This window comes from Anabrus simplex, chromosome 1 (assembly GCF_040414725.1).
Source record: "Anabrus simplex isolate iqAnaSimp1 chromosome 1, ASM4041472v1, whole genome shotgun sequence".
NCBI lineage: Eukaryota > Metazoa > Arthropoda > Insecta > Orthoptera > Tettigoniidae > Anabrus > Anabrus simplex.
The window spans coordinates 257,217,795-257,229,854 of record NC_090265.1 but is presented as its reverse complement, the minus strand read 5'-3'; the positions used below and the strand labels follow the sequence as shown (position 1 = coordinate 257,229,854).

Sequence of the window (12,060 nt, the reverse complement as noted above, 5' to 3'; positions counted from 1 at the left end):
TGAATGTGTTACATTCCGCTACTCCATCGCCAAGAATAATCGAATACTACACGGTCAAGGGGACTAAACCCCTCCTATATTTCGAATGTTAAATTGCTGAATTTCTAGTATGCTCAGCTCCTGAAATACCGAAGCCAGACGAAAGGTTTATGTTCTGTTGTTTGTATAACTTACATATTAAACTTAATGAAGAACGTTTTAGAACTTTTTGTAAACGTTCAGAATATTTTTCTTATTTACATTTACAACAACATGAAGAACAGAGACGTGATATCTATGTGCTGAAAATTTGAAGGTTTTACCACCGTATGAGTTGAGCGTATCAAACTAAACCTGAAAATTACAGACTGAAAGAAATAAGCTTAAAATGAAGGCACACAGAAACGTACACCGTATGTTGATCGGAATTCTCATTCAAATTACGTTGTTTAATCTTTCGTCTGAGTTCTGCAAGTACTTGACAGTGCAGCCAACGGGATGAATGGAGTTTCCATTCATATGGCTACTAGTGCTACTAATAATCATGTTTTCATTCTTTACCTTGATGGGATACGGTGGGCCATCTCTCAGGCCAGGAGATGTGTTGCGGTGATTTGGGGTGCGAACAAGGTGAGAGGGGAGGGGCCATGGCCTACAAAATATACTGTCCCGGCGTTCACCCTAATGAAGGGAATGGAAAACCATTCTCAGGGCAGCCGACAGTGGCGCCATCCCACCGCCTCCCGAACGCAGAATTGTAAGGCTACAGTAAAGCCGTGGCCACTGTTAGTCGAAGCTTTCCTGCTCGGCCTTTCAAATGATTATTACTCGGGTTTCCATTCCGTCCCTGGTGGGGATCGCGGTGTCTCCTAGACGATAACGCCATCTTCCGCGTCAGCAATGCTCGCAGTTGATCAACTAGGCAATAAAAGCTTAAATTCGTGGAATATCTCCATTATTATAGCTTGGACGGTAAAATATTATCAGATATTATTAGATTTACCATACTACAATTTTTGTTATGTACTCTTTTAAATAGAACAAATATTTATGGAGATATTTAGAAGTTCGTGAAAATGTAATAATAATAATAATAATAATAATAATAATAATAATAATAATAATAATAATAATAATAATAATAATAATAATATAGACTAGAATGGACTAGAATAGAATATGGAATATAGAATCTTGGATACCTTTTTTAGGCTTGGAGGACTTGATATTTTTTTACAATTTGTTTTACGTCATACCTTATGGCGATGATGGGATAGGGAAGGCTTGGGAATGGGAAGGAAGCGGCCGTGGGCTTAATTAAGGTGCGTCTCAGCATTTGCCTGGTGTGAAAATGGGAAGCCACGAAAAACCATCTTCAGGGCTGTCACAGTGGGGTTCGAACCCAATATCTCCCGGATGCTAGCTCACAGCTGTGCGCCCCTATCCGCACGGCCAACTCGCGCGGTATAAGATTTCACAGCGAGTATGGTTGTTCTCTTCGTGACCGGGCGAGTTGGCCGTGCGTGTAGAGGCGCGCGGCTGTGAGCTTGCATCCGGGAGATAGTAGGTTCGAATCCCACTATCGGCAGCCCTGAAAATGGTTTTCCGTGGTTTCCCATTTTCACACCAGGCAAATGCTGGGGCTGTACCTTAATTAAGGCCACGGCCGCTTCCTTCCAACTCCTAGGCCTTTCCTATCCCATCGTCGCCATAAGACCTATCTGTGTCGGTGCGACGTAAAGCCCCTAGCAAAAAAAAAAAAAAAAAAAAAAAGGTTCTCTTCGTGCCGCTTACGACATGCTGCAGGGGTAGAGATAATGAATGCATCATTTTTCTTTTTCTTTTCTTTGCAAGTTGCTTTACGTCGCATCGACACAGTTAGGTCTTATGGCGACAATGGGACAGGAAACGGCTAGAAGTGGGAAGGAAGCGACCGTGACCTTATTTAAGGTACAGCCCCAGCATTTTCCTGGTGTAAATATGGGAAACCACGGAAAACCATCTTCAGGCCTGCCGACAGTGGGGCTCGAACCCACTATCTGCTGAATAATGGATACTGGCCGGACGTTAGCGACTGCAGCTATCGAGCTCGGTATGCCCCCTTTCATTCCACCCACAGGGGACATGAAGAGTTCCAAGAAATCGAAATAAATAAATCATTCTCTCTCTTCCTTCCACAGTGTTCAGCATTTTAATTGATGTTTTCCCGTGAAAACTATTCACCATTGCTAAACCGTCCGTCATGAACATCGTCCAAGAAAGATGCCTTTCTGACCAAAATGGAGTCGTTCTTCCATTTATATGACGTACAGTGGTTACCTGATTACGGTGTTTTTTTTTTTTTTTTTTGCCAACGCTAAATAATTACTTAGGCCAATTCTATATAGACCCCCCTGTGCCAAAAACATGTATAGAATTTGTTTCACGTCCCTCCGACACAAATAGGTCCTACGGCGACCATGGCATAATAAAAATGCTAGGAGTGGGAAGGAAGCGACCGTGGCCTTAATTAGAGCCCCAGTATTTGCAAAATGGGAAACCACGGGAAACCATCTTCAGAGCTGCCGACAATGGGGAGATCGAACACACTATCTCCCGAATGCAAGCTGACAGGCATAGTTCCATAGGCGATATTAGGGCATTTTGAGTTCAACGGAGTTTCCTTTCCACTTCCCTTCATGTCTCGCTCTTCTCGTATTCATCTCGTCTGTATTTTCTATCTCGTGGTTATATTAATTTTATTTCTGATCAATCTGGGGTGATGATCACGAAATTTTGAAAAAAAGAAAATGAAATAAGAAAGGCAACGTCATCTCCGAACAGGCCATGAAACCATTGAAAGAGTGGAAGGTAAATGTTTCCACTATCCGTAATCTGGGCACTAAATGGGATAGAGTGGTCAGCTCTACATCCGGCCGCCTCCGCCCCCAGGAATTAACTGGTACTCAGTTTTGGTGTAGGCTGAGTGAACCTTACGGTCATATGCACATCCGAAAGTAGAAATCTCATTTCTGAAATTTTCCGACTTGTCGACGGGGAAGCGAACCCACGTCCTCCCGGGCGAACCGAGAACGCATTTGCCACCTCGGCTAGGCATCCCAATTGTTGTTATGTACACTGGTTAGATATAATTACTATTTTCGGATATTTCTGGAAGTTTGTGAATATGTATGAATCGCATATACTCTACCTCCGTTATTATTATTATTATTATTATTATTATTATTATTATTATTATTATTATTATTATTATTATTACTACGGAGATCTCCGTGGTAGTTAGAGGTGAAAGAAGGTGCGGGCTGGAATAGGTCTCAACTACAAAATTAAAGTTAATTTAAAACTTTATTTTTTTGCTAGGGGCTTTACGTCGCACCACACAGATAGGTCTTATGGCGACGATGGGATAGGAAAGGCCTAGGAGTTGGAAGGAAGCAGCCGTGGCCTTAATTAAGGTACAGCCCCAGCATTTGCCTGGTGTGAAAATGGGAAACCACGGAAAACCATCTTCAGGGCTGCCGATAGTGGGATTCGAACCTACTATCTCCCGGATGCAAGCTCACAGCCGCGCGCCTCTACGCGCACGGCCAACTCGCCCGGTAATTTAAAACTTTAACAAAGGTTATATTTTCTTTTCAAAATCAACAAATAACAGAGTATAACAGGTACCAAGTAGCAGATGAACAATTAACAAATTACAGCTCATTACAAAATTTGGGCTTCGAGCCCCAAGTTTACTTTCTGAGCTCTCAGCTCACGATCACAATTGCTAAAGGGCAGAAAACCCCTAAGTACAAGGAGCACTTGCTCCTAATTACAATGTTAAGGAAAAGAGCAGACCCGCTCTCAATATGACAAGCCTCTCAAAGGCCGCAACAACTTTCACTTCAGACTGTCCTCAAGGCACACCAGGAAACAGGGGTATTAGATACCCAACCTACAGGGCCTTTACATGAGGAAAATAAACATCAGGTTAAGTTACTGGCCCATTATGCAAAATAGAATGGAGGCGATAACTTGCACACCTACACAACGTTTTTGTCTAAAAACCTATGTGGCGCTAGGCCGATAATACAGGGGCTAATCCCAATCTATGGAGGTGACTAGTCGGCAAAATAAGTTTAAGACTTTAAGAAGGAAGAGAAAAACGGTTACGAAAACATAGTCACCTCAAATTCACAATGAAGGGGAGTTCGAGAGGGTGAAGCACTCTCTATCCCCGCTTTATAGTAAAAGAGATTTGAAGTTTTTACATACACAGAAAGGAAATTTACATTTTAAAGGAATAGGTTACATATTAAAAGCTTCGAACCCTCCCCGAGAGTTAAACTGCTGAGCTAGCGAGAAATAAAGATGTTAACAGGCCATTACCTTGTTGAAGAACTTCTGCTTGAAGAAAGAGGCGCTTACTGAAGTGGCACCGAGACAAGAAAATCAGCAGTTTTTCAACCCTCGTGGAGAATTCGAGGCCTTTCAGGAATAAGTAGACACACCCACACGATTTTATTGGGTAGCTAATAGCAGCATATTCATATCGACGAAGACATACATGATTGGCTGAAAATTAATTAAAGAATTTCGGGAATGGCTGAGTTCAAAACTGGCGGACAGAAGGATTAATATTGCCAACCCAAAGAATAAAAGAAAGAAATTTAACAAAGAACAACTTATGAATACAAAGTTTCTTCAAGAACAGTCCCTTCACTTCGCACCAGAGTGCACAATCGTACTCTTTTCTCTGTAGAGACATCTAGAGGAGAATGTCCACACTTCTTGATACGGAATAAACAAACACAAATCGAAATAGACACAGTTCAGAACACTTCAAAATTACCAAATTTACAATAGTGACATCTTCCGAGAAACCGTTGAGTTAATACAGTTTGTTAAAGTTCAGGCTTTCTCCTGTAGAGGAGTTTTTCAACTGGCGCAATATTTAAATTTGCGGGGTCGGGGTGTACCAACCGGTACAATTATTATTATTATTATTATTATTATTATTATTATTATTATTAATCGTAACGTAAACGTGCGTAACACATAAAAGGTAGAAATGTGTATTTTATACAACTTTTATAATTTACAATATTTCGATAATGCTAATATTAACGGAAATTTTTTTATATTTCCTGTTTTGTTGTCGCTAATATTGCTACGCCAATGTATACAAATCGAACAATATACAGCCTAGAGCACTCTACGGATATTTCTGAACTTAAATGGAGAGTTTCAAGAAATTCTGTCCAGCGGTTTTCTTGTGATGTTGAGACAAACATCCAGACGGACAAAAACTGAACTGAACCTATTTTCACCTTTTGTATACCTAATCCGAGATAAATACAAAGTAAGCAACCGCAGAATATATCAAACTCTTGTTCCGTTTCTCTTCGTAGCAAGTTTGTACGGCCGGATGCCCTTCCTGATGTCATCCTCGTCAGAGGAGTTCATGAGATGACGTGATATATTATAGTAAGAAGGGAGAGGGTGAAACCCAGTGCCGCCACATAGTCTACTTCGGTCGAATAGCAGTAAGGAGTCTGCTCAAGGCTTAACGTCTCCATCCGACGGACGAATCATCAACAGCGTCATATGCCCTCACTCCACATGGGCACTGCGGAGAGGTTTGGAATGAAATCCAAGCTTTTGGCACGCAATCTAGTCCCCTTAAGGTTTTTTTTTAACTATTTGTTTACGTACCACCGACACAGACAGGTCTTATGGGGATGGGGTAGAAAAGGGTTAGAAATGGGAAGGAAGCGGCCGTGGCCTTAATTAAGGTACAGGTGATTAAGGCGATTTGCCATTGATCAGTAGCCGTGGAACTAGACCAAAGGCATTTCTAAATCTCTGCAAGTTATTTTCGATTTCTAAGCAATTAAGCCAAGAAGTGGCTGTTCTCTCACTGAAAACTTCAATACAAATTCTTTGGAGTCTGTATATTATTTATGAACATAACTAGGTGTCGATACAGAAAACTTCATTTTATCAAACAGTTTATGATGTAAATTATGTTATAACTTCTTGTTTTGCAAATACTGTAGTATTCTTTGTTTTACGGCAATCTACAGCGGTGTAAATAAATAAATAAATAAATAAATAAATAAATAAATAAATAAATAAATAAATAAATAAATAAATAAATAAAAAAGTACAAATCAATAATGCAAGTTGACAAATCTTTCGAGAAAATAAAGTGCATGGCAAACATTATGTTACAATTAGTGGAAGGCTTTGCCTTGCTCTCTTTCATAATCTGTAATAAGATGACTTAGTTTTTGTGTATATCTCTATTAAGAAACCTAGAATTAATTAGCCATATATTACAGTTCAGCCTATCTGACAGCCACGATGTTCCTCATAAAAGTTGTAAAGTAATGAACATACAATTTGCATAGAGGTTTCAATGGTACTGATAGGTCTAGTTTCAAATATAACTTAATGGTAAAAAATTGAAGTATTTTACAAATTTAAACAAGCCATTTTCTGTAAAGTATTGACAATGAATGAGAGTAATATTGTGATCCTTCTGCTTAAATCTTGTTAATATGAAACGCAATTTTTCTTTAACAGCTCAATCGCTACTGCTAATAATTACATTTTGAACGGTTTTACTTTAAAAATATGTGTATACACTTAAATATTTATTTATTAGGAAGTGCTGAAGTTCTCTTTAGCATTTTATATGTATAAGTGGTAGCAGGATGATTATTGGTTCTTTCAACTTAGTGTGTAATTTTGCAGGACCATCGGTGTGCTGACCTACTATACTCTTGTTCTCAATGTCAGCAACATGTCAGGAAATCCTTTCCTCAACTTCTTATGGCAGTCCATGGTGGAGCTGCCGGGTTTTGTACTTGGTCGTTACTTAGGCGATAAACTTGGACGTCGGTGGACTCAAACTGGAGTGCTACTGGTCGTATCTGCCGCCAACTTCGTTATTGTGGCAACCGTAACCGGTAAGTATTGTACCGCAATGGCTTTAATGACAGTTCACTCTAGAATTCAGCTCCATTTCAAATAATTTCAATCTCAAAAGACTTGAAGTAGAAAGGTACATAGTATCAAAATGAAACATTTAAGATAGTGTTAAATAATTGTACTTTAAGAATAGTTTTACTTAGATTGGATTGGTATACTAGGGTCGCCCAAATAAAACAGACTTTAGCACGAGCGTTGTTATTCGAAGAAAGTCAATTGCGCACCCGTACATGGATGGCTACGTATCTCAGGAAGAAGTGGAACATGCTAGCGTACTGTTTGTACGTGAGGAAGCAACATGACTCGGTGCTGTTTTACCATGAATTCATCCAGAATTGCTCAGAGTCGGCTATTCGGCTTGTGGTGGCAGGTGTTAGCGGAGCTGACTTTTACCGTCGTATGAAGGATGTGTATGGGAATGAAAGTGTATCGAGCTGTAGAGTGTTCAGATAGTGCTGGGAATTTCATCATGGACGAATAAGGACGTGCAAAAGCCAGTTCAGACGCAATGGGCAGCCTAGAGAGAAACAAAATCAAGGGGGGCCGGTTCGAATGCAATGGTGAGTCCGAGACGCCGTTGAAGAATGGTTCCACCGCCAGTCATGCAAGTTGTTCGCTCGGGGTATACGTCATCAAGTGGAACGCTGGTTACACGTATTCCAAAATAAACCCTTACAGAAACCAACAAAGGTCTCAGCTTCATTGGGCAGCCTTTATATAAGTTACTTTATATAAGTTACTGATAGACTGATAGACACAGATATATGTAGCTGATCTTTGTTTAGACCCGTTTATATGACACAACTTGTGAAAAGAGAAATTACGGGGACTGTTACAGTCCAATGGTGCTAAGCTCATAAGCCCCGATGCACTGCTTACTCTTACAGATCTGCCAATGGAACTGCCTGTACGCATCATTTGACTGCAAGGAATCAATGTCAGTAAATACCTCTCGGCTTTTTGTTTTGTTGCAGTGATTGCAATTTGTGATGTTGAACTTCCAGAGATGTAGACTGCACATCGTCCATTGTTCAACATTTTTTCAGTACCACGCTGGTAGAGTCCTTACTTCAAGGTCATTATTCTCGTGTTTCACATCAATATTGCCTGAATTATTACAGTATTAATATAATAGTGAATGCAACACGGTTTAGACATTTATTTAATTAATTAATTAATTAATTTATTTATTTATTTATTTAACGTGTGGCTACATCACTAAAATAATATTTACAATTATCTCATAATGAAATTACAAACTAATATCCAGGCCACGAATAGTCTATTGATCTCTCCGTCATAACTAGGAACTCTGTTGGATCGCCAGGGAAAGCTCTCAGATGATATTCTTGGACTATATGATGAACAGTCTGCTTTTCAGCGCCACGGTCAAAACTTGGAGAAGTTATTTTCTTACACTTATGCAGGAGATCGGTACAACTGCCAGTGTTGCTTCCTATTCGGTTAAGAACCGACAAGATCTTGCGTGGCAATTCAAAACCAGGTGGTTAGGGCAATATGCACACCATCTTACGTAGTTCCTCCATTCTACTAATCTGCCATGTCTGTCTCAAGCAGTCATTAATATTAAACCCGTTGTCAACTAACATTCTTCGAGTTTCCAGGGGTGAGTGACGAAAGCGAAGTCTTCCTTTACTGATGGTTGGGATGTCTGAGTGAGCAGGGATCTGTAGTTTTTTATATTCCCGTACAAGTGCCCTTTCCCGCCGCATAGAAGGTGGTGGTGTATGCGTATCCAGAAAGTAGGTGTAGTTCTGAATGTGGTCAGTTATAAGGTGCATTAGTATGGTTGAGCTGTATGTCAACAAATCTTGTGTGAGTATTATTCACCCAAGCTGGAGAGCAATATTCCGCAACAAGGTAAACCAACTCCAGGACCCCCATGATGCGCCACTGAGTGTCTGGAGAATGTTATTTCGAGTTTTTATTTTGGAAGCTGTTCTTAATAAGTATTGTTTGTAGCTGAGTGTTATATCAAACGTAACCCCTAGATATTTAGGGTTTGTGTTATGTCTAAAAGTAGCCTTCCTTCAAAGTAGACCGTGAGCTTTTTGTTGGCCAACTTGTTATTTAGCAGAAACTATGAGTCCTCTGTCTTAGCAACCCTTGGCTGCAATCTATATTTGCAGAAATCTTTATCAATAATTGTTAAACCATTTGTCAATATGAACTCGGTAACTTCAAGATATCTATTCTTCACTGCGAGTACCCAGGTGTCAGCATACCCAAACTTTCTCGTTGTGGTTTCAGGCATATCTTATATGTACAAACTGAACAGGAAAGGGTCCAGGACATATCCTTGTGGCAGTCAGTTGTTTAGCTTCATCTGTGAACTCATCTCGTTGCCATTAGTACTTGGAAATAACCGTTACTGAGAATTTAACTGATGAGATTGCGCAGTTTTAGGCGTGGGGGATGACTTACGAAAGTTTCAGTGTGACTCCTTGCCTCCAGACAGTATGATATGCAGCTGTCAGATCAATGAATACGACATTCGAGAAATCCGAGATGACCTTAATGGACGACATAAAAGTGTTGGAACAGTACTTTAAATTGTGGAGACTTACACTTAATGCCAATAAAACAGAAGTATGCTGTTTCCATCTAAACAGCAAGATGGCTAACAAACAATTGCAGGTGTACATTGGAAATCAGTTATTGAGACATAATAGATTCCCTAAATACCTAGGAGTTACCTTAGATAGAACACTCTCCTTTAGACAACACCTTCGTAACGTCCAATCCAAAGTAAGAACTCGCAACAACGTAATTCAAAAATTATGTGGTACAACTTGGGGTTCAACAGCAACTTTACTCCGATGCACCGCCTTGGGACTTGTGTTCTCGGCTGCTGAGTACTGCGCTCCTGTTTGGCTGAATAGCCCTCACACCAACCTCATAGATACGCAGCTCAACACCACGATGCGACTTGTCACTGGCACAATAAGGTCTACACCCACATATTGTCTACCTATTCTCAGCCATATCTCCCCACCAGACCTTCGACGTAAAAACGCTCTCTTCAGTAAATTTAAGAAACTAATAAATAATCCCCAATTACCAATACATGACGACATCGCCGATGTTCATCTGAATCGTTTAAGGTCCCGATATCTACCAATAAGAATTGCAATAGAACTGAAAAATACCAACTTCAATATTAATAAGGAATGCCAGAGAAGACAAGATACTAGGCCTGAATCAACTTTGCCACACATAGGATCGCCACTACCACCTAGATTTGAGCTTCCTCGGAAAACCTGGTCTACTCTTAACAGGATACGATCGGCCATGGTAACTGCGCAGATTTCCACTACAAGTGGAAAATAATTCCTACGCCTAACTGCGACTGTGGTGACTCCAAACAGACCATCCTGCACATTATCAGCGAATGTCCAAAAAGAAAGTACAGTGGTGATATCAGTGACTTTGCCCATGCGCTTCCAGAGACAGTTAGCTATATAAATAACCTGGATATAAATATATAGTTTGTCTTTCAAAATCATTGTGTGTTGTATCTGTAAAGCCATACGCTAAATAAATAAATAAATAAATAAATAAATAAATAAATAAATAAATAAATAAATAAATAAATAAATAAATAAATAAATAAATAAATAAATACGACTGATGATTTCTCTTGATTCTGGAAACCAGCTTCTATGAAGGTTATTAGGGAGAGAACTTTATCTGTGCAGCTTTGATTAGGTCTGAATCGTGCCTGTTCGACCGGTATATTTTCAAAGATCTTAGGATATATTCTATTGTACACAATTCTTTCCAGTTTATATAAAATACTAAGTAAAGCTATGGGTCAATAACTTTCTGGCCTGTCATTATTTACCTGGTTTTAGTAAGGTTATGATTTTTTCTCGCTTCATTTCATATGGTATGTTTCCCGTTTGCAGAATGTTTGTGAAGAACTTTTTCACATACTTGTCACAGTGAAAAAGGAATTCTGCGTTAATGCCATCAAAGCCCGGGGATTTCCCTGGTTTCATACCTTTTACGGCAGTTTTTACTTCTAAAATGCTGAATGGTAGGGAATATTCAATTTCAAGCTATTTTAGTGCCTTTAATTCCTTCCTAGCCACAATAGTACGTTCTCAGACTTGTGGAGATCTGGAAGTGTTCATGATGTTGGCTGCAACTCATCTGCTATTTCATGAACGTTACTTTCAGAGAATTCTTTCTATAGGTTCCGACACTCTTCTGTCCAGTCAGGAATATATATCTTACGGGATCTTCTTGGAATACCCTTATTTGTTGCACTAACTACAGCTTCGGCAAACCGCTTGTAGTTTGAACTTGGTGGTGGGATCCATCCTATACATTTATCCCGATTTTCTGAGAAGGTATCCCAATCGGCCTGTCGGAATTCCATCTGGGCCTAGGAAATGCTCATATTAAAGGGGTACTAGTCCCAAATTCAAGAAAAATTGGACGGTGTTGACTGTGTGGGAAGTCTCCAACGACTTTCTTTGATGGTGGAAGTGGCTGGTTTCTACTATCAGATGAGACAAAGCAAAGATAAGGATTGCGGTCTGTTTTCCAGGTGCCAGATCTGAAAATGTCCCCATCCTTAGTATCAAAGATAAGATGAATATCATATTCTTCGGCCTAGTCCACCAAATCGTATCCACTTTCATTACTGTGCCTGTATTTCTACAGTTCATGATGGCTACTGAATTCCACCAGATACCCTGTAGGGTGATGGTGAGTAGATAGAAGGCAAATTGATCCGTGGAGGCTTATAAATATTAACTACAGTCATTTCGCCTACTCTTGTGACATCTTCATGAATATCATCAGCATAGCTTATATAAATAAGGCATGCGTTTTCTATATTTTGTCTCATGTACTGTATGTTGCCATATCATAAACACCATAAGTAGCACCCCGTAAGTCATACTCAGGTATTTTTCTTCTTGAAGTAAGTTGAGCTTCGTTTGTTGCGTGGGTTTCCTGGATTGAAACTAAATACATTTTGTTGTCGACTAAGATCTTATGCAGCGGTAGGCATTTTTCTCTACTAATGCCTTCGATATTCAACTGACAAACTATTACACATTTTCCTACACT

The 12,060-nt window shown here is 39.7% G+C and overlaps 1 protein-coding gene across 3 annotated transcripts in view; it reads left to right on the top strand.

The window, feature by feature from the left end:
* LOC136864716 (carcinine transporter) overlaps positions 1-12,060 on the top strand; it is a 214,871-nt gene that overhangs the window by 92,769 nt on the left and 110,042 nt on the right. For 2 of the 3 annotated variants that reach the window (XM_067142062.2, XM_067142053.2), the window contains exon 8: positions 6,721-6,935. The exons of the other annotated variant lie outside the window; for it this stretch is intronic. In XM_067142062.2, the coding sequence (XP_066998163.2) occupies positions 6,721-6,935 (215 nt within the window). The remainder of the gene's footprint in view (positions 1-6,720; positions 6,936-12,060) is intronic. 3 annotated transcript variants of the gene reach the window in all.